General features: G+C 40.1%; 1 protein-coding gene across 1 annotated transcript; it reads right to left on the reverse strand.

The window, feature by feature from the left end:
* Positions 1–8,298: 8,298 nt before the first annotated feature.
* MMP10 (matrix metallopeptidase 10) lies at positions 8,299–22,313 on the reverse strand. The gene is made up of 10 exons (XM_004469523.2): positions 22,182–22,313; positions 20,939–21,183; positions 20,699–20,847; positions 20,468–20,593; positions 15,944–16,108; positions 15,601–15,745; positions 14,576–14,709; positions 11,574–11,733; positions 10,755–10,858; positions 8,299–9,353 (listed from the first exon to the last, which is right to left on the reverse strand). Exons 1-10 carry the CDS (start codon positions 22,302–22,304, stop codon positions 9,253–9,255), a joined length of 1,452 nt encoding a protein of 483 aa, XP_004469580.1. The 5' UTR covers positions 22,305–22,313; the 3' UTR covers positions 8,299–9,252.
* Between the last annotated feature and the right edge of the window lie 291 nt (positions 22,314–22,604).

Raw genomic sequence — 22,604 nt, forward strand, 5'->3', positions numbered from 1 at the left:
TTCTAATTCCATCACAGCCCTCCCTACAGTAGTATCTGGACTACAGAGAAGAGCTACCACAGAGCTCTTCAGGGAAGATGGAGTTAGTCTCATAAATTTATTTCTCACAGTCCTGGTTAAAGATGTGTCCTCTGGACATCCTTGCAGGGGGGGGGGCAGCTCTCAGTGGCAAATCCATTCTAGCATTCCAATCTCCCTAAGCCTTTGAATTCCTTCTTCTACTGTGTACCAGGGCAAATCAGGCATCTCAACTTCAGACATGCTAGGCCATCTTTTGGCCCATGTATCAATTAACCACCCAAACAAACTGTTAGAGCCCTTTCTAATCCCTTGAGCTACAGTGTTGAATCCAGAATTTCTCCTTAGCAGGCCCATATCAATATATTCAGCCTGATCCAACTTTATATTCCTTCCACCATTATCCCATACCCTTTTATCCATTCCCACACATATTCCCCTGATTTCTATCTATATAAGTTGGAAAACTCATGCAGTTCTTTCTGAGTATACCTTACTTCCTTGTAGGTCACACTTTGTATTTCACCTTTGGGGGCTTGTTGTGATTTTAGTCTAGTAATAGGTCTCAAAGACAAGAGAAGTGGTGGGGGTGGGTAAGGAGAAGGATTAGAAATGCTTTGCAAGCTACTGACCTCAGGGCATTCCCTTGCATTTTCTTCTGGTGAGACAGGATTAATCTCTTCAGGCAGGGGTTGGAGGCAGTTTCCTCAGGACAAACTGGAGGCTGGGCAATGGGTGCTGGAGTTTGGCTGGTACATGCCTCAGGGCTGGGAGGAGGTCAAGACTCCTTGGGGCAGGCCAGAGGCTGAGCAGGGCAGGCTTCAGTTTGGCTGGTACCCACCTCAGGGCTGAAAGTTATTTCAGACTCCCTGGGGCAGGCTGGAGGCTGGATGATACACTGTTGACAAGGTGTGGCCTGGACAGGGCAGGCCATGGAAGGTTTATTTGGTGAAGTCTCAGCAGAATTCAGGGTTCCATTGTCTCCATCAGTATCCTCATCATCCCACATGTCTCCATCCCAATTCTCTGGATTCCACCCTTTTCCAATCAGTGCCTTCACTTTAACTGCAGAAACCCTGCCAGGTTGAGATTTTAGTTTCCTTTGTAACTCCACTACTAGTACAATGAGAGTCTGAGTTTTGTTCTCAGATATTTCCCGCCTGTGGCTACAGGAGACAAGATTTTCTTTCAGATGCAAAAACTTTCACATCATCCTTTCAGTGTTTAAGTTTCAATATTGAAAACTCTTTCTTTTGTAACAGTATCCAGGGTATCTAGGAGGATCCATCCAACATCATTATACTGTTTGACTCTACAAAACTCTGGTAAAGTGTTGAAAACACTCTCTCCCAAATCCCTGCTTCTTACAAGCATGGAAGTAGGGGAATCCAGTGATGCTATTTTGCGGATCTTGATTGCCAACTCGTGCCATGGACTGTTAGCAGCCTCTTCACTATTGGAAAGGGATCAGTACCCTTGATCCAATTAGAGTAGAAAGACAATTGCAAAACTCTCAGGACCACCTCAGACATCCCGTGTTTAAAACTGTTACTCAAGAACCACTCCTGGTACCAAGTCATATTAGTCAGGGTTCTCTAGGGAAATAGATTCAACAAGGGATATCTGGGTTTTATTATATATTTTGGGATATTTGTTGATAGTAAGGGATTTATCAGAGTCTCTTACACAGCTGTGGGGATGCACAAGTCCAGGTTCTGCAAGCAGCCTGCAACCAGGAGCTCTGATGAAAGTCCAATAAAGATTCTTGATGAGTTCTGGGAGATGTTGATTGTCCAAAGAGTCCACGCAATGCTGAAATCACTTCCCTTTTTAAGGGTTTCAACTGATTGGTTTAAACACCACCCATTGCTGATGGCGATCTCCCTGATTGATGTAATTAAAACCAGCTATCTATGATTTACCACTGCAGTAAAGTTAATGGTGACTAAAGTCCATAAATGCGCTTGTATTACAGTTAGCCCAGTGCTTGCTTGACCAAACAACTGGGCACAATTATCTGACAGAGTTGACACAATAACCTAACCATCAGAGGGCAGATTCTGCTTTGCCATGTTCTTCTCTAACAAACTGGTTATGCCAAGATTGATTGCATGATTTGCCAAACCTGTGTTAGATGTTAGTTTTATGTGGGCAGATATAGACAAGGTGAAAAATGAACTGGGCTTTGAGGGATGATTGGTCTTCCAAAGGTTAGGAGAAATTGGTGGAGGTAATGGGAGCACAGACATGTAGTTAGAAAATTACAAAGATTAAGTAACATTTCACAGGTGTCCCTTCTCCTGTCCACTATGCCATTCCCCTGCTGTAGCTCTTTATTTTGCCCTCTCTAGATATGGCACAGACATAATACAAATATATGGCAACTGATTGAATGTGGCCTATGAGTGAAATAAAGAGGTTGAAGATGACCAACTTTCGAGATTCAGATATAAGGAACATAGTGCTGTTATCTGAACCATGAAATGCTGAAGAAGGAACAAGCCTGGGAGGTCATGTAATATTGATGGAATGGTAGAAACATAAGAGTAAGATTTCCCTATCTTCAGAAGGGACTAGGGAGCTTCTGCCCCAACGCAAAAGAGTCCACTTAACACTGCTGAGCCTTGTAACTTCAAACATGCAAAAAAGTCCATTAAATCCAATACTTTTCCAGAAGTTCTGAGGGTAAGTCAATGTTAGCACAATTTATTTTTTGTCTTAGTTCTAACTATCATTAGCCATTTTTATACCATGGGGGTGTAGAATAAGAAACACCATGGGGGAAATAATTTGGCAATCTCAGAGAACTCAAATTTCACCCAAAAAGCAAAGACATTACCAGACGATAATGGAGACAAGCTTAAGCTAGAGTAGGCTGATTTATTAGCTGTTAATGTAGCCTCAAGAAAAATAAGATCTTTGAAGCTAGAGAGCTCTGGAATAGAATCTTGGTGCTGCCTTGCACTAGATGATGATCATGGAAAAGGTCATCCTTCTGAGCCTCAGAGTCTGCAAGGTAAAGACATTCCTATTTACTATGGCTCTTACGAGAACTAAATGTGCCTGTATGTTGAAGTACCTTTTTGTCCTTACTTTCAAAACCAGATAAAGGCATTCATTAAAACCCTAATATACTATGACGGCACTAGAGAAAACATTTTCTGTGAATCCTCTCTTTGTCAACATTTTCCCAACATTGTGTGCACACACTCTTTCCATTTCTTCATCTCACAATCATTCTTGGTGGAACCACTGACACTACTTTCTCATTGTCAGTTCTTCCCTCACCCATTGACTAGAGGCAACATAATTGGACTGTGGGCAACTGTACCATCACCTCCAAGAGTCTCAGCCAGTCAAGGTATTCCTGCTGTCCTATCCACGTGATTGTCTCAGTCTGGCCCCATGACCAAAGACACCCCAATCAGAGGGAAACAGAGATGGAGTGTTGAACAGATGTGATGCCTGGAGTTACTGGGCCACCAAAGGAAATCCAGCCTAAGTCTAAAGCTGACACTCAGCATGCAGAGCCAAAAGCACATCAGAAGAAACCCATCAAAGTGCACCTGAAAACAGCCCTGAGATTTTCTTATTAGTTGGCCAGCCAATGAATTCCCTTTATTGTGCAAGTCAATCTGTATCCATATAATCTTAAAGTTATACTTTGGTCCCATCTGCCCTTAATTCCTCATGCATACTGCTGTTGTGGGACTCATCCATGACGTTCATATCAATGAATCAATGAATTCTTCTTCCAGCTCTTCCTACTCTACCTAAACCCTCAAGTTTTAGAGCTTTTCAACAGATACATTCAGGTATGTGAAATGACATATGTAAAAGGATAGTAATTAAAGCATTATTTTTAAAAGTGAATGATGGAAAACAAACCCAAATATATACTAAAAGGGAATTACTTAAATAAATCATGAATTCATACACTGTATTATCATGAAGCTATTTAATAGAATGAAGCAGCTCTCTGTTACTGACTTGGAAAAATTTTCAATATATGTTCTGTGAGAGAAAGTGAAATGTAGAATAGTATGTAAAGTAAGTTGTATTTCAATTAAAAAAAAAGACTTTTTAGACATACCCATATATACATAAAATATTGTGGTTGCTTGTGGAAAAAAGAACTGGGTGGTTTGGATAACCCAGAAAGGAGAATATTTTTACTAAGTAAATAACATCTCTTTCCTTTTGAATTTGGGGTCATTTGCATGTATTCAGAAAACTAATGTGAAATGTTTAAAATAAAGAAAATAAGGAAATCTTATCTAGTTATGTAAGAGAAAGCCCTTTGTGGTTATGATTAGTGCTATCCTATTTACACTGATTCCCCTCCCAGGCGCACAGTAGGGTATCATTTTCCTGTCTTTGAAGTTAGATGAGGCAACGTAATTTTCTTCAGCCATTGCAATGGGAACAGAATGTTGTTCATTATATGCAGATAGAAGCTTTAGGAGTTGGTGTACAATTTACCAATAACTCTTTCCCTCTGCCACAGTAAAGGGCAGAGCTCAAAGTGATAATAGTTTTATCAGACTGAATCTTGAGGTGAGGGCATCTTGGGGTAGAAATCTCATCCGAATATCATGATGAGCTTTTTAGTTTTAAGCCACTGAAATTTGGGAGTTGTTCATTACCACAGTATAACCTGCCTTACCTCAGTGACACATCACTTTAGAGGGTCCAGTCCCAAGCCATCTCCTCTTTTGTCCCTTCGGTCTCCACATATATCCTCGTCTGCTCCCATATTCGGCTGATGAACTAACCTTCCACACTTTATCTCCTCTGTTTCAAGTTCAAGACACCTCTGTCTAATGAAGTTAGTATACAAGCATCTCTTAAATTAGAAACATGAGATAATTCCTCCTGACTCTTAACGTTCTCCCACAAAATTTCCTCTCTCTTAGTGTTCCCTCAATTATACTAAAGCCACTGCCATCCAAGAATTGCTTCAAGTCATAAATCTCAGAGTTATTCTTGACATAACCCTCACCCTCAGGAGTCTTTATCTAATTCACCATTCAATCTGGATGATGTGAAAATATATTTCAAATTCAGTCATAGCTTTCGATCTATGCTGAGATCTCCAGTACATACCAGCCTCTTCTGACAACTATAACAGTCCTTTAACTTGTCTTCCAACTTTCCAGACAATTCCCTCAACTGGAATTATTATTCAAAACATATAATGGTTTGGGTCACTTCTCTGTTTAAAAACTCCTTCAATGGATCCATAATGCACTTAAAATAAAAAATACATGTGCAAGGTCCTGAATGATTGGATCATGCCTGCTTGTTTATTATTATCTAATTCCACAACCCCTGTGCTACTTTGAGGCTTTTATGGACCCCAGAAAAAGTCATGTTTTTAGAGCTGATCCATCCCTGTGGGTGTGAACCTACTGTAGGTGGGGCTTTTTGGTCAGGCTACTGCAGTGGTGTGTGGCCCAGAGTGGGTCTTAATCCTCTTACTGGAATCCTTTATAAGTGAATGAATACAGACCGAGAAGCCCACAGAAGCTGAGAGAACAAGCCAAGGCATCAAGAAGCTGAAAGCAGCGAAACCCGGCAGAGGAGGGGATTCCAACAGATGCTGCCAGGTTCCTTCCCATGTGACAGAGGAGTTCAGGATCACTGGCAGCTGGTCTTCAGAGAGAAAGCATCACCTAGTAATGCCTTGATTTGGACATTTTTCTCAACCTTGAAACTAAGTTTGCAACCTAATAAATTCGCATTGTAAAAGCCACCCTATTTCTGGTACATTGCATTTTGGCAGCCTAGCAAACTAAAACAACCACGCTCCAACACCCTAACCAGAGACCCTATTTACTAAGTTCCAGTCAAATCAACCTTCTTCCACTTCCTTGGACATGCTATGATTATTTCACCTCTTGGCCTCTGTACTGTCTTCCATTTTCTTTTCCTAGAATGTTTTATGTTAACCTCCCAGCTGGTTAATTTAATTTAAACACTTTTTTAATTGTCCCAGAGATACTTTCTCTCTAACCACCAATCTTTACTAGGTTTCCTGCATGCAACATTATTCTCTCTTACCTTTCTGTCATTTCTGTAATAATGCCTTTGTAGTTTGTGTTTTTCTGTGGTTGTTTTGTTTCTTTGATTTCTTTGTCACTCTAGACAAATCTCAATGAGGTTGCATTGAATGTGTTTTCCTCAATACTCTTTATCTTTCATCTATGACAGGGCCTGGTATTTAAGTGAATCAATAAAAGAATGAACCAGCTTCTAAAGTGGTCCAGGTGTGGGGCAAGGCATATAACTTAGTGGTGACAATTCTGCATTGAATTCACATGTGCACTTGCACCCACTGCCCAGTAAAAAAGTAACAGAGAATGTTTTAATGAGAATGTGGTAGATTGAGTTACGTATCCTATTGTAAAGAGGACTTCTTGGTGTAATTTTTAGTTAAGGTGTGGTCCAACTGAATTAGGGTGGGTCTTAATCCAGAATCCTGGAGGATTTATCATAAAGAGAAAGTCACAAGCAGGAAGCCACCAGGAACCCCGAAGAGAAAGGAGAGGACATCACCATGTGAGAGAGGAAGAGATTCAAGTCAAGGAACCTCAAAGATTTTGGCAAGCCAAAACCATGAGACAATAATTTCCAATTGTTTAAGCCAAATCATTGTGTGCCCAGAGATTTCAGTCTTTGGTCTGTTCATATGCCCGTTGAGTCTTGAATCTCAGCAGAGTTGCAGCCAACACCTACTCTCCAGTTCATCAGACTCATCCAAGACAACTAACAAAATAATAATGATGGACAGTGCCCATCCCAAACAACAAAGACTATCTACAGCTGCAAGCAAAACAGCTTGTTCTGTCTCCCCCATAAGAGCTAAGCACCCTCTTAGTCAGAAGCAGAGTGGGCATCACCATCCCCAAATCCTCAAGATTGAAATATGAACAAATGTAACTGAGTAATGCAACCATGGCCCAAAGTAGACTTATTCTTATTGTAGTAATGAAAGAACTTTTAACATTGATATAATGATCATGGGCACCAGAGATTCTGAAGGGAGGAGGAGGGAAGAATAGGTGGAACATAAGGCATTTTTAGGACATTAGAATTGTCCTGCATGACATTGCAATAGCAGATACAGGCCATTATGCATTTTGTCAAAATCTATAAAATTATACAGTGCCAAGTACAAACCATCATGTAAATTATAGACCTTGGTTAGAAGCAATGCTTCAAGATTTGTTCATCAGTTGCAACAAATGTATCATACTAATGTAAGATGTTATTAATAGGGGAAGATGTGAGAGGGGGAAGGGGCGGGTTGTATGGGAATCTCCTATACTTTTTTTTTTTTTTTAAAAGATTTATTTATTTATTTAATTTACCCCCCTCCCCTGGTTGTCTGTTCTTGGTGTCTATTTGTTGCGTCTTGTTTCTTTGTCTGCTTTTGTTTCTTTGTCCGCTTCTGTTGTCGTCAGCGGCACGGGAAGTGTGGGCGGCGCCATTCCTGGGCAGGCTGCTCTTTCTTTTCACGCTGGGCGGCTTTCCTCACGGGCGCACTCCTTGCGCGTGGGGGCTCCCCCACGCGGGGGACACCCCTGCGTGGCAGGGCACTCCTTGCGCGCATCAGCACTGCGCATGGCCAGCTCCACACGGGTCGAGGAGGCCCGGAGTTTGAACCGCGGACCTCCCATATGGTAGACGGACGCCCTAACCACTGGGCCAAAGTCCGTTTCCCTCCTATACTTTTAAGGTAACTTTTCTGTGATCCAAATCTTCTTTAAAATAAAGTATACTATATGAAAAAAAAAAAAAGCCACATTGTGTGCCGTTTGTCATAGCAGCCAGGCAAACTAAAACAAAGAGAGGGGGTGACATGGGAAATTCGGCCTCTAGAGCAGGTCAGGGAGCATCACTGAAGAAACACTTGGTTTAACAAAGGGGTAATTTGACTCCAAACTAATTTTATTTCCCCATCTATAAAATGATGAAATGGACTAGATGATTTGCTAGTTTCTCAAACTCTAACATTTTGGATTTCTATTTCTCAGTTTGCCCAGAATCAGCCCTACAGGACAACTATTGACTTTGTTCTTTCTTCCTTAGGTGTTTAAGGGAGACTTAAAATATCTGGGTGCTGAAAATAAGGATTCTAGAGGTAGAGAGAGTAAGAGAGAACAAGTGATAGCCATATACTCCATCCTTGTACATCTACATCTATCAGATGCTCTGACCACAGTGTGGTCAGTTTAGGGAAAATGAATTGTTCTACAAATGAAGGAAGGAGTCCAATTAAAATCTTGGAATCTTTATTAAGTAATAAATAAAACTCCCATGTAGATACATTCTCTTGCCCATTGCACATGAGTACTTCCCAGTTCTATCCAATGTAATCCGAGAATACATGAAGCAGTCCAGATAAATGGTCCAGGACACAGAAGATGTCCAAAAACCCTAGATTCAAAATTCAGCTTCTTTGGCCACAGCATTTGCAGGAGCAATGAATCATTTTGACTCAAAATAAATTAGGTAAATAATTATTAGATTCATTTAAAATGCCCATATCACATGTAGTTGAGTTTGTGTTCCTGAGTGTGATGGAGTTGGACTCAGATATGATCTTTCTACACATGCCTCTTCTGTCATTTTTACTGAACCTGTGGTTGGCACTGGGGTTGATGTATACTCAGGAGACCTGAATCTCTAGACTGTCCATGTGATAGCCAGACCCTGAGCCTCAGCAGACTTGCAACTCCTACCCTCTGGTTTATTGGACTTACTCTGGCCAGGGAGGTGGAGAAGGTCAACCACCACACCAAGGAGCCAAGAGTGCCTATAACTGCAAGCAGGGGAATTGCATCCATCATCCATGTGGAATCTAAGCCCCCTCTCGATATAGAGGTAGAGTGGACATAACCATCCCAGGATCCACAGGATGGAGGAATAGAGTATGGATTAGAGTGGACTTACTGATACTCTGCTATGGAACTACTGTGATTAGCAATGGAAGAAATTGTAGCAGTGATGTGGAGAAAGTGGCCACGGTAGCTGCTGAGTGTAGGGAGAGGGAAGAAGAGATATGATGTGGAGGCATTTTCAGGACTTGGAGTTGTCCTGAGTGGTCCTGCAGGGACAGATGCTGAACATTGTATGTTCTGCCATGGCCCACTGGGTGGACTGGGGGAGAGAGGAAAATTAAAATAAAATAAAAATAAAATGCCCATATTTTGTCTTTTCTTGTTTTGTCTAGCAAAGTAACCAGCTGTTACTCTTCAATCTACGTGTCACCATTCTGGCATTAGGGTCAAACTCAATCTGTGTTGATCCACTGAAGAAATAGAAAAATCCTGCAAATATAAATGATAATAATGAGACATTCTTCAAATAAATCAATTTTGCAACATGCATAACTCAGAGTAAGAATGACCTAATAATGGATGGTATTTAAAGTGATTCTTCTGTCTTGGGCATTGCATTAAGTTTGCTTTACATGCTTTATCTCATTTACCCTTACAAACAAAACTGTGCAATAAGCATTACTAATGAGGAAAATTTGAAAATGAGAGAGGCTTTGCAATTTTCACCGGGTAATATTGCTAAAGGAAGATGGAGGGAAGATTCCATTTCCTCTGTCTGACTCCAAACTCAGTTCTCTAAAACATTATATTGTCTCTACACAGATCAAATTCTATAATATTTTTTAAACCTTGGTTTGTTTTTCTCTTTCTTCCCAAACCCTTCCCCTTCTCCCAAGTCCTAAATCATGACTTGGGCAACGTTGGACCCAAGAGAATCAAACAAAAATAAAATACACTACAGGACCAATTCCTGTTTCGCCTACATTATGGTCAAATTATCTTAGTAATAAGATCATCAGCCTCATAAGCATGATGATTTTCAAGCCTTGGCAGCTCCCTCCACAATTCCTTTAAAATAAGAAGAACACATTTTGCTTTCCTATCCACCCATTACCAGGAATCAAATTTTTGTCTATTTTGACCCTCTGTGAGGAATGAATGTCTGATGCAGACAACTGCAGACTGCAGTAGAAGACAAAGGAAGGTCCCTGGGGATGATCTCAGAGAGAAAGACACCAGGATGGGATAGGAGAGAAAGATGGCCAGCTCTCATTAAGCCTGGCTCACACTTGTATTTTTTTTTAATGGATTCAATTTTATTTTTTCCTTTTTTATAATAGAAGTTTCATGTTTATAGAAAAATCATGTAGAAAACATAGAGTTATTAACAACTTGCATTCATGTGGTGCATTTGTTACAATTATGAAATCAAATTATAGTTGTCCTATTAACCATAGTCCATGGTTTGCCCTAGGGTTCACTGTTGTACAGTACTATGATTTTTTTATTTAAAATTTTATTGAAGTATATCACTCATAATAGACATACATGAACAATAAGTATGTAGTAAATGTTGTGAACATAGAAAACAAACCTGTATAACATGATGCAGGGCAACACTGTGACCTGAAAGGTAATGGCTATGGTGTGACAAAGCATGGTTTGATTTTATGGGTTGGTATGAAACAGACTTGGGAATTATCTAGATAAGTCAGGAAAAACAAAACAAACTCAATCTGCATAGATAGGTGGCTTAAAAGTTTGAAGAGTTTGGAATGAAAAGGATATAAAACCGAATGACTTGTAACGTACGCTGGTCCTTCACCTCATTTTGATAACAAGCAATGACCCAAAGAGTGCCGCTTGGCAATGAAATGAGTGTTCTCTTACCAAATGCCTGTAAAACAGCATCGACCTTTGGTTCAACTCCCGGAAAGTCATCAACTATTAGTCTGGGGAAGCCTCGGTCCAAGGACTGACTAATTTCATCAAATCTGTACCAAGTGAAAGAAATACAGCTCAGCATCATGTACCGGGCCCATTACATAAACCAATATACTGTAATGTTAATGCTTCAGTGTAAAATCATGGACATATTTTTCAAGTACTGCAAAGAAAGATCAAACATTTTTAGAGCTACAAAAATACGTGACTTTCCTGGGCTTAGAAACTAGGTACAGAAAGCAGACTTCGTTCTATTCCGCAGACATTCCATACATGTCCCTGGGCTCAGTTTTCTCAGTCTGAATGCGCACAGCCCAAGTCCCTTCGTGCCACACGTACGTGACGACTGTGGACACATAAGATGCAAAGCAAGTGAACCCATTTGGCTAAAAGTAAACTTCTGGTTCCCTGTGCACTTGGCCCCATAGACCTGTCTCTACAGGTGCCACACATGGGCTTCCTGCAGTAGCCGCGTGGCAATGGCAGTGGGCTGAGACCCAAACGAGCCTTTGGCCATCATGTGGACCTCAGCTGGCCTCTCCCGATGTCTTTTGGTGTCTGGATATACGGCCCAGGGGGCTGCCTTTCTGGGAGGCTTTTGTTGTATGTGGGGAGTCAAACCGCTATGAGCTGTCTTCCTCATAATCAGAGAGTTTGGAAAGTAGGAAGTTGGATGAAGTTAGAGGAGAGGGAGCAGGAGATTTCCTTACAGGAAAGAAAATTCCCTAATAGGCTCCGTACAAAGTCATTCTGATTGCTTCTTACCGCCAGTATTTTTCCTCTACAAAGAAATACGTTTTCTTCTTTTCCTTATCAGAAACAGCTGCGTCAATTTTCCTTATCGTTGGAGGAAAACCCAGAGTGTGGATACTTCTGGGGTAACCTGCTTGTACCTCCAGTCCTCTGATGGCCCAGAACTGATTTCCTGTTAAAAAACAAAGATAAAACACATGATATTTTGAGAGAAGACTTTCAGTTGTAGAAATGATTCCAGTACATAATTGTTGGGGTAAAGAGGATGTCCCAATTTTAATTCCAACCTGCAACCCCATGTCCCGTTCATATTGGTTACTTAATAAACAGTCCCTGAATGAATGAACGAACAAATAAAAAATAGATAACCTTGACCTCTGGACTTTCTGTGTCTTTTCTTTATTTCCCATAAATTATAGTTATTGGTCTCGGTTATTTCTTGTCATTTCTGATGACTTCTTAATCAAAATTTCTAAATCAGATTGCTTCCTCAGCACTTTCTTTGGTTTTCTTGCAGTGACCAGGTCTAATCTGGGCATCTTCTATGTACCTCTGAATTCACCCAGGCCTGAGTGCATTAGGACCACGGTCTCCCGTCAGTCTCTCTGCCAATACTTTGCTCCCACTCCCTTGCCTTAGTCATTTCCTCACACCACTGCGATAACCAGCCCAAAGTGCCAGCACAAAGTGTCTCTCTCTTGCTTCCTCTGAACTGCATGACCTGTACTTGGCTTAGCAGTTCTAGAGACTTCCTTACTTTTGCATGATCGGTTCTCCCTGCCTTAAGGACCTTCCACTCCACACTTCATCCCCTCTCCATCCAGCAGTTCTCCTGCAGGATGTGTCCCAAGCAGCGTCTCTTTTTGGGGTTCGCTGAACCTTGGGTCTGGGTGGGTGATGGGAAGCGAGGCATCCTGGCTCCCCTCCATGCCAGCACTCAGGGCATGGCTTCATCCCTGCTTCCTGTCCAGAGTATGATCCCTTTTAGCTCTGATCACCACTAACTAGCACAGTGTCTGGCACGATGCTAGTGATAAATAAATATTAGATAAATTAATGGATAGAAGCAATGCTTTAGAGTTGCAAAACCATTTACAATTTGTACTGCAATTTCACATTATTTCATTTAATCCTGAAAAAAAAAGAAATTAAGTCAAAAGTAATTTTCAAAAAAATAAAGAAATCCCCATACAGTTGAACATTTTTAAATGTTCCCAGATAACTTGAGTCAAGAAAAAAAATTTTTTAATGAAATCCAAAACAACACTTAGGGTGAAAATAATGAAATATCAATGTTTCAATTATGAAATTGCTTTATGAACTATGATGAAACATCAAAACTTATGGAATGAAGTAAAAGTGATATTTACAGGTATTCATTGGAAAAAGAAAAGGCTACAAGTTAGTCTTTCCTGTTACTTTGATAAAGTAACAAACTTAAGAAGTTATAAAAACAACAACAGAATAAATTCAAAAGAAAACAAAATCTGAAGGCAGTAATAAAATATGGACAGAAACCAATGAAATAAATAAATCAAAATACAATAAAGAGAATCCACATAGTCAAAATTTAGTTATTTGAGAAGACCAAAAACATTATTAATATCTCATGAGATTTATGAAGAGGAAGAGAGGAAGGTACAAAGAATCAATGTTACAAATGAAAAAGGGGGAAGTACTTCAGCAATGATTAAAATTACAATGAAATAATACCATGAAAATTTTATACCAATTAATTTGAAAGCAGGGAAAATTGACAAATTCCTAGGAAAATATGTTAACCAAACTTGGGAGTGGATATGGTTCAAGCAGTTGGGTGCCTGCACCCCACACAGGAGGTCCCAGGTTCAGTTCCTGGTGCCTCCTAAATAAGATTAGCAGATGTAATGAGCAGACACCACAAGGTGATGAATGAACAGACACAATGAGTAGGGAGCGGATGTGACTCAAGCAGTTGGGCACTTGCCTCCCACATGGGAGGTCCCAGGTTCAGTTCCTGGTGTCTCCTAAAGAAGATGCGTGGACACAATGAGCTGATGCAACAAGAAGACAACAAGCAGACACAGAGAGCAGACAGTGAGCAGACAGATAAGGGAGGCATCTCAGGGGGAGAGGGAGACTGATTTAAGAAGTAGGAAAAGCCCAAATAACATATTACTAAATAACATATTACCAATAGAACAGATAAAAGTATATCAGTCTTCTGACAAAGGAGCCAACCAGGCCTGCATAATTCTATCCCTGCACTGACACCACATTATCTTAATTACTAAAGCCTGATACCCAGTAGGGCATGTTTCTTCATCTTATATCTCTCCAGGTTTATATTGTCTATTCTTAGCCCTTTGCTTTTCCATATAAATTATGGAACTAATTGTTAAGTTCCATGAAAAAATCTCTTAGGATTTGAATTGAAAGTGCCTTGTATATTTATAGATAAATTGACATTTTTAGCATATTGTGCTTTTCAATCCATGAATATGGGATATCATCTATTTATCTAGACCTCATGGAAAGTTTTAAGATGAAGTTTATGGGAAGCTGATGTGGCTCAAGGGACTGGGGCCCCCTTCTACCACATGGGAAGTCCCTGGTTCAGTTCCTGGCTCTTAAAGAAGACAGCTAGGTGTCATGACAGGCAGGCACGGCAAGCTGACACAACAAGAGACATAAGAAGAAAAACACAATTAGAGACACACAAAAGCAGGGAACAGAGGTGGCTCAAGTGATTAGGCACCTCCCTCCCATATCAGAGGTCCTGGGTTTGGTTCCCTGTGCCTCCTAAAGAAACAAGGAAGACAAGCAGACACTGTTTTTTATGAAAACAATGAGGGGGCTGGGAGAAATAAATATAATAAATCTTTTTTAAAAATGAAGTTTATAATGTTCTTTGTACGTGTCTAATTTAAGTATTAGGTCTTGCAGTAACAAACCATCCAAAGTTTAATATAATGAAAATTTATGTCTTGAGGAATAGGATTTTAAGAATTTAAAAATTCTTATATAATACTTACCTTTAAAAATAAAAGTGGTGTCCTCACTACTCACTTCATATGCAGCATCCAAGGCTGACGGAAGAGAGGGCCAAAACGCAGAAATCAAGTGAAATTCAGGTTCAAGGTCCCAGTGGAATTTGCGCCAGAAATATCTGAAATACACAAAAATTAGTTGTAAATGAATTTTTCCTTTAGGTATTTGAAAATTAATGAACATATTCTTCTCTCATTCCCCATAAATGCTAATTCACCCCCTTTCAGAAGTCTATATTGGATTGTTTTCCTCCTTATGATTCCAGGATAATGGAATCTAAGGCAGGAAATGTGGTAATGGTGTAATTATTTAGCTTTGTATGAGTTCTAAAAGCCTGCAAAACAGTGTGTTTATTACATACCCATTCATAGATTTCAAAAAAGTAGCAGAAAAAATTATATATCCACTTATGCTAATGGGTGAATAGAACATCTCTGGAAAACTATGAAGGAAATTGGTAGCAGTGGTGCATGCACGGTGAAAACTGGGGAACTACAGGTCAGAGATGGCAGAGAGATTTTTCTTTTAACCATAACCTTTGGTGCTGTTTGAATATTTTGCCATAAGCATAAATCCCTTTTTCTAGAATGTATTAATTCAAATAGCAGAATTTGTTCACAGTGTTAAAGATACCACTGATTTTAAAGGTCCATCAGTACTTTTTAAAAAATGTTCCATGGTTTGTGATATTTGAAAGCAATGAGTATTCATTTATTCAAGATATTCAGTGCAAGTGCAAGACCTATTCTAGACCCTGGGCATAAGAAAGCAAACCACACATAGAAAACTCCCTGTCTTCGTGGAGCTTTCATGCCAGTGATCAATAATCATCCTTGATACGTCTATGAAAAATGGTCCAGACAATTTTAAGATGTTAAGAATCTATCAAGAACTAGATCTGAACTCTAGAGGAAACATTTCACTTTAAAATCCCTGTCAAGTTTCTTGTTTTTCTTTCTAAGCATAGCAGAGAAAAAGAATAGATAAGAAAACCATGTTCCTGTCCTACCTGTCCTTGAAGAACAGCGTCTCTCCCCGCAGCGTGCCCACGGCATCGAAGGACAGCTCAGGGTCGCACCTGGCAGGTGTCCCAGGTCCTGCGGCGGGGGGTTCCGTGGGCACCACGGGTTCCTCGGGGGAGGAAGGGGGAGGCCCTAAGGGGAACAGAGGTGGGAGGAAAACATCAGGAGAGACGCGATGCTCCTGCCAATTAAGATTCTGCCAAAGCACTCACAAATGTTTTCAGCTGAAACTTTCTGTAGCATTGTAAAGCTTTCCTGACAACCAGCATTGAAAAGCTTTCCTGGGGGGAGTAGTGGGAAAGAATAGGCATTGTGTTCATCAGCACTCACCGTAGAGGGACTGGATGCCAGCCACATCATCTCGAGAGAGGCGGAAGCGGGCCAGGTCTGTGCGTGAGTTGTAGACTGGATACATCAAGGCTTCAGTGTTGTCCGAGTGAGAGAGACCCAGGGAATGGCCAAGTTCATGAGCAGCAACGAGGAACATATTGGTCCCTATTTGAAAAGCCATAGCTGTTCAGAATCTAACAACTATCCCTTCCATAAAGGTCCATACAGCATACCTCGGATACATTTTGGGTTTGGTCCTAGACCACCACAATAAAGTGCAATAAAGCAAATCACATATAAAAGTTATGTTTACACTATACTGTGGTCTAATATGTGCAATAGCGAATACTTCTAAAAAAACCAATCTTCTACTGTAATTTAAAATGCTGGGAGCAGATGTGACTCAAGCAGTTGAGTGCCCGCCTTCCACATGGGAGGTCCCAGGTTCAGTACCCAGTGCCTCCTAAAGAAAGCAAACAACAAGCAGACAATGGCAAAAATAACAAGCAGAAATGAGCAAAAACAATGATCATACAACGAACAAAAAAACAACAACAACCAATGAGCTAAAAGAAACAATGTGCAAATAAGGAGCAGAAAAGAAAAAATGCTTTATTGCTTAAAAAAATATTATCATCTTAGCTTTCAGCAAGTTGTAATCTTTTTGATGCTGAAGGTTCTTGCCTGGATGTTGATGGCTGCTAACTGGTCACAGGTGTGGCTGCTGAAGTTTAGGGTGGCTGTGGCAACTTATTAAAATTAGACAATGACGTTTACCATATTGATGTACTCTTCCTTTCACAAAAGATTTCTCTGTAGCATGTGATGCTGTTGCATAGCATTGTACCCAGAGTTGAATTTCTTTTAAAATTGAAGTCAATCCCTTCAAACCCTGTCACTGCTTTATCAACCAAGTTTATGTAATATTCTAAATCTGCTGTCATTTCAACAATTCGCAGAATCTTTACCAGAAGTAGATTCCATCTTAAGAAACCATTTTCTTTGATCATCCGTAAGAAGCAACCCTTCATCCATTCAAGTTTTATCATGAGATTGTAGCAATTCAGTCAGATACTCAGGCTTCACTTCTCATTCTAGACCTCTTGCTATTTCTGTTACATCTGCAGTTACTTCCTCCACTAAATCTTGGACCCCTTAAAGTCATGCACGAGGGCTGAAACCAACTTCTTCTGAACTCCTGTTCATGTTACTATTTTGACCTCCTTCCATGAATCACATATGTTTTTAGTGTCATCTAGAATGGAGAAGGTTTTCAATAGGCTTGCCAAGATCCATCAGAGGAATTACTACCTAAGGCAGAGATAACCTCAAGAAATGCATTTCTTAAATAATAGGCTACAGAATGGAAGTTGTATAAGCAGGCATGAAAACAACATTAACATTGTAATGTCTCCATCAGAGCACTTGGGTGACTGGTCATTGTCAATGGGCAATAATATTTTCAAAGGAATCTTTTTTTCTGAGCAGTAGGTCTCAACAGAGGGCTTCAAATATTCAATAAACCATGTTGTAAACAGATGTGCAGTCATCCAGGCTTTGTTGTTCCGTTAGAGAAAGAGAACACAGGCCGAGCTGATTTGGTATAATTCCTACAGGCCCAAGGATTTTCAGAATGTGCAAAAGAGCACTGGCTTCAACTTAAATTCACTAGCTGCATTAGCCCCTAAAAGAGAGGCAGCCACAGGAAGCAGATGTGGCTCAAGTAACTGAGCTCCTACCTACTACATGGGAGGTCCTGAGTTTGGTTCCCAGTGCCTCCTGGAGAAGACGAGCAAGACAGCAAGCTGGAGTGACCGGCTGCTGTGGTGAGCTCATGCAAGAAGATGATGCAACAAGAGACACTAAGAGGAAACACAGTGAGAGACAACAAAGCATGGAGCAGAAATGGCTCTCCTACTTCTCTCCCACATGGGAGGTGCCCCGTTCTGTTCCAGGTACCTTCTAAAGAGAAGATGAGCAGACATAGAGAGCACAGAGCAGATGAACACAGAGAACAGACAACGAATGCAAACAACGGGGAACAGGGAATAAATAAATAAAATAAATCTCAAAAAAAAAAAACCAGCCTATCTTTTGAAGAAAGGTATTGACTTCTCTCTAGCTATGAAAGTTCTAGATATCATCTTCCAATAGAAGGCAGCTTCATCTACAATGAAAATGAGTTGTTTAGTGTAGCCACCTACATCATTTATCTTAGCAAGATCTTCTGGATAACTTGCTACAGCTTCTGCATCAGCACTTGCTGCTCCACCTTGCATTTTTATATGATAGAGATGGCTTCTTTCCTTCAGCCTCATGAACCAACCTCTGCTTGCTTTGCACTCTTCTTCTGCAGCTTCCTCACCATTCTCAGCCTTCAAAGAATTGAAGAGAGTGACAGCCTCACTCTGGATGAAGCTTTGGTTTAAGGGAATGTTGTGTCTGAGTTCATCTTCTCTCCGGACCACTAAAAATTTCCCCATATCAGCAAGAAACCTGTTATACCTTCTTATCATTCATGTGTTCACTGGAGCAGGACTTTTAATTTATTTCAAGAACTGCCCCTTGCATTCACAACTTGGCTCTTAAGTGCAAGAGACCTAGTTTTCGGCCCAACTCAGTATTCAACATGCCTTCCTTACCAAGCTTAACCATTTCTAGCTGTCGATTGAAAATGAGCTATGTGAGATTTTCCGTTCACTTGAACATTTAGAGGCCATTCAGTGTTTTTAAGTGGCTTAATTTTAATACTATGGTATGTCAGGGAGGGGAGACCCAAGGAGATGAAGAGAGACGGGGAACGGCCAATTTGTGAAGCAGTCAGAGCGCACACAACACCTATACAAGATGGGGAACTTAATTTTCAAGGCACCCCAAAGCAATTACTATAGTAACATCAAAGAACACTGATCACTGATCACAGATCACCACATTATGATCATAATGGAAAAGTTTGAAATATTGAGAGAATTTCAAGAGTGTGACACAGAGACACCAAGTGAGCACATGATGTTGGAAAAATGGTACCAATAGATTTAATTGATCCAGGGTTTCCACAAACCTTCAATTTGTAAAAAAAAAAACGCAATATCTGTGAAGCACAATAAAGCATAGCACAATAAAAGGACACATGCCACATGCCACAGAACACATGCCAGCTATCCTGGCCATCTTTGAATCACACAGTGTTTCTCCTTAATTGTGGATTCATTCACCAACTGTCACATGCCATACTTCCTAGGAATCCATGTGTTACCAAGGGTGACATGACGTTGATGTCTAAGGTTTTCGCTGTATCCCTCCCAAGTCTTCTCCTTGTTTAGAAAAATAAGATGACTTTTCCTTTCTTAACAATGATAAACTTGTTTCCAAAAGATATTTCTTTGGAGGGATCACGATGAGTAGCATGTCAATAGATATAACTCTTCATTGATATATATATAATATTAAGTTAGGCATTACTCAAATTTAGTAACATCTACCAGTTACAACCACAGATGAAATTAACCAGAGTATTCACATTGCACCTTCTTAAGGAACAAAACTCCTGTTATTTTATGAGGATTTAGCCTGACTTGTACTTCCTCCCTTTTATCATCAAATTGTTTTTGATTGTCAAAATCCTTCCCGGCAATAGGTGCCATTAGATGCATACAATCTTCAGTTTAAAATAGAATTATGCCCCAAAACAATTTTCTGCCACACTCCAACACAGCTGGATTCAGCTTTTACTTATATTTTTAGAAGTTTTTTGAAATTAGTAATAGAAAATATTAAACCAAGACACCAAATAGTTATTAAGAAGAGTGGCTATTAAATAAAACTAAATAATTTCACGCAGCACAAACCTCAGGTTTGTATTCTCACTGAAGGTACTCTTTGGATTTATATTAAAGATACTAAGCAGTCTCAGAAGCAGCAATTGTTTCAACAGAGTGCAAACTTTGGAAGCCACTTGAAAAAATAAATAATTACACAGAGTTAACTTTAGTCACTGTGTTAAGACTTAGTAAAGTCTTTTACAACTACTTTAGGAGAAAAGCTCCTAAGCTAGAGTCAACAACATATTGATTTAAACAAATGACCTAGCAATTTCCTTTAGTGTCTGGCATTTTATTCTGCTCTTTTAATAGAAAAAGGAGACGAATGGGAAGAATCCCACTGCACATTTTAGGGATGGCATAGAGTCAAGGCAGTCACTCTGCTTTAGTCATCTATAGTTAGCCGTGATGAGAAGTGATGTTAATTATGCTCCTCTTTAACATAATAACACCACATGATTCTGAATTGTGGCAAAAAGACTGATTCTTATTATGTTGTGCTTACTGGTGGCAAGGAAGGAAATGCAGACATTGTATTAAGTTCTTAAATAAGGCTGGAAACAAAGAGGACTTCTGATTACCACTCAGATCTTTAAAAATTCCGTTTAGAACATCCCACTTACTATTTATTCTGGATAATCAAATTATTCTTGATAAAGTTGGACATTATTCCTGAGATCATCCTTAGGGATGCATCACTCACCTGACTCATCCTCCGTCCATCGTTCATCATCATCAAAGTGAGCATCTCCATAAAACCCCTGCCCAGGCGGGTAGGCATGAGCCAAAGTTTTTCCAGGTCCATCAAAAGAGTAAAAGTCTCCATGTCCTAACAGAGAAGAGAAAACAGTTTTGGAAAGAGGTGATGAGGATCCCTCCTTAACCCTTTTCAACAGAACACCGCCAGATGAACAGATCCATCCGTGTCGTTTACCTCTAACTGCAAACAAGATCATGATGTCAGCCTCTCCTTCATCAACCCTGGAGAAGGTGAGTGGAGTCACCGCCTCCCAGACCCTCAGAGCTTTCTCTATGGCAGAATCCACCACCTTTCTTGGCAGATCCAGGGTATAGTTCACAATCCTGTAAGAGAAAGAGGGAAGAAGATGTTTTCTCCTGTGGCTGTAACGTAGAAAGTTTCCATGCCATGTGAAGACTTCTTTGGTCCTGTTACCTGTAAGTCAGGTGAGTTTTCCACCACTTGGGTGCTCCAGGAAAGGTGGTGAACTGGCCGACGTCGGGAACCCCACACCTGGGCTTGGCCATCACCTCCAGCGTGTTGGAGTCCAGCTTCCCCGTCACCTCCAGCCCAAGGAACTTCTGCATTTCTTGAATTTTTTTGACAATAGGGTCACTGTCCTTTCTTCTAAAACCTCGTTTCACATCTTTTCCAAGATTGTAGTAGCTTTCAAGATATTGCTAGTGGAATAATATGTAGAGTTCTTAGGTCATTTAAACTTATGCTTAGGCTTTTATGGTTTTTGCCATTGCTCAAATTTCACAATATCTTTGAATTATTCTCTAGTTTATTGAAACAATATTAAGTACCACACAATTTGACCTTTCATTGACTCTCCTTTTTTTTTTAGGAGGTAATGGTTCGAACCCAGAACCTTATACATGGAAAGCAGGTGCTCAAGCACTGAGCTACACCCGCTCTCCAAGACTCTCCATTTCATTACTTTATAGTAATTTTAAACTTTCATTTCCATTTAGTTTGCTTACCAAGTAAGAAATTTGAAGTTGAGAATTTTTATCTAGTACATTTAAAGGAAAAAGAAAATCGCTTTTGACATAAGTGTATGACTATTTGGGTGAGTGTATCTTACTTTTCAATTTACATGGTTAATCTATACCTGGTTTAAACTGAAGAAGACTGGAGAGTGGATGTAGCTTTGTGGTTGAGTGCCTGATTTCCATGTACAAGGTCCCCGGTTCAAGTCCCGGTACCTCATAAGATAAATTAAAAAATAAATACAAAGTAAACAAGACTGAAGAGGAACAAATTGTTTTTTCCAAAAAATGGCTAGTAACAATATAAATATTATTATCTGATATTATTTGAAGCTCAAAATGAACATAGTTCCTATTCTCCCCCCAAATATTTTAACTAATGAAAGTCTCAGGACAGACAAATGTCATACAATTTCCATTTGCCCTTTTCATTTAGTCCCTAAGTTGGGGCTACTATTTTATTGTATGACCATTAGTAATTTGATCCTCTTCCTGGACATGCCTTTTCTTCTCTGTTGAACTTTCCACCTCCAGCACTTTAATGGTCTGTGATCCTAAATTATTCCAATCAAATCACAGTAACCTGCAATCAAATCATTCTACTCTATCTTGGAAAACCAGGTAGGCACCCTTGAGTCTCCACCTCGTCTGCAGTGACTGTGATGGCGGCCAATATCAATTACCTGGGCAAGATCCATGTTTGGGTCCTCTTCCACTGCTGTCCTGTCCAGTGGATAGGTCCAGCAAACTGGCAGATGTAACAGCACAAGGATGGCAAGATGCCTCATTCTCACTGTCCTCTCCATGGGAGAACACCTTCTCCAACTGCTGGCTTCTAGCTCTACCTTCTAGACTTTTATAGGGTGACCCTTGAGATCATTGGTAATGATTGCGCTTCTCTGAATGACAGCAGGATGTCCACAAAAATTCAGAGTAAAGATGACTCTGCTTATATTGGTGATTTCCCTCAACCTTCTAAATTCATAATATGATGGAATGATTAATCTCCAGGAAATGGTTTCTGTGTTTACAAAGAAGGAAAAAAAAAAAAAAGAAATGACTAGATAACTCATGTTTGTGTGTTTGGGGAGAGGGAACTAAAAAGC

The sequence above is a fragment of the Dasypus novemcinctus genome, chromosome 27, assembly GCF_030445035.2.
Source record: "Dasypus novemcinctus isolate mDasNov1 chromosome 27, mDasNov1.1.hap2, whole genome shotgun sequence".
In the NCBI taxonomy this organism is placed as follows: Eukaryota; Metazoa; Chordata; class Mammalia; order Cingulata; family Dasypodidae; genus Dasypus; species Dasypus novemcinctus.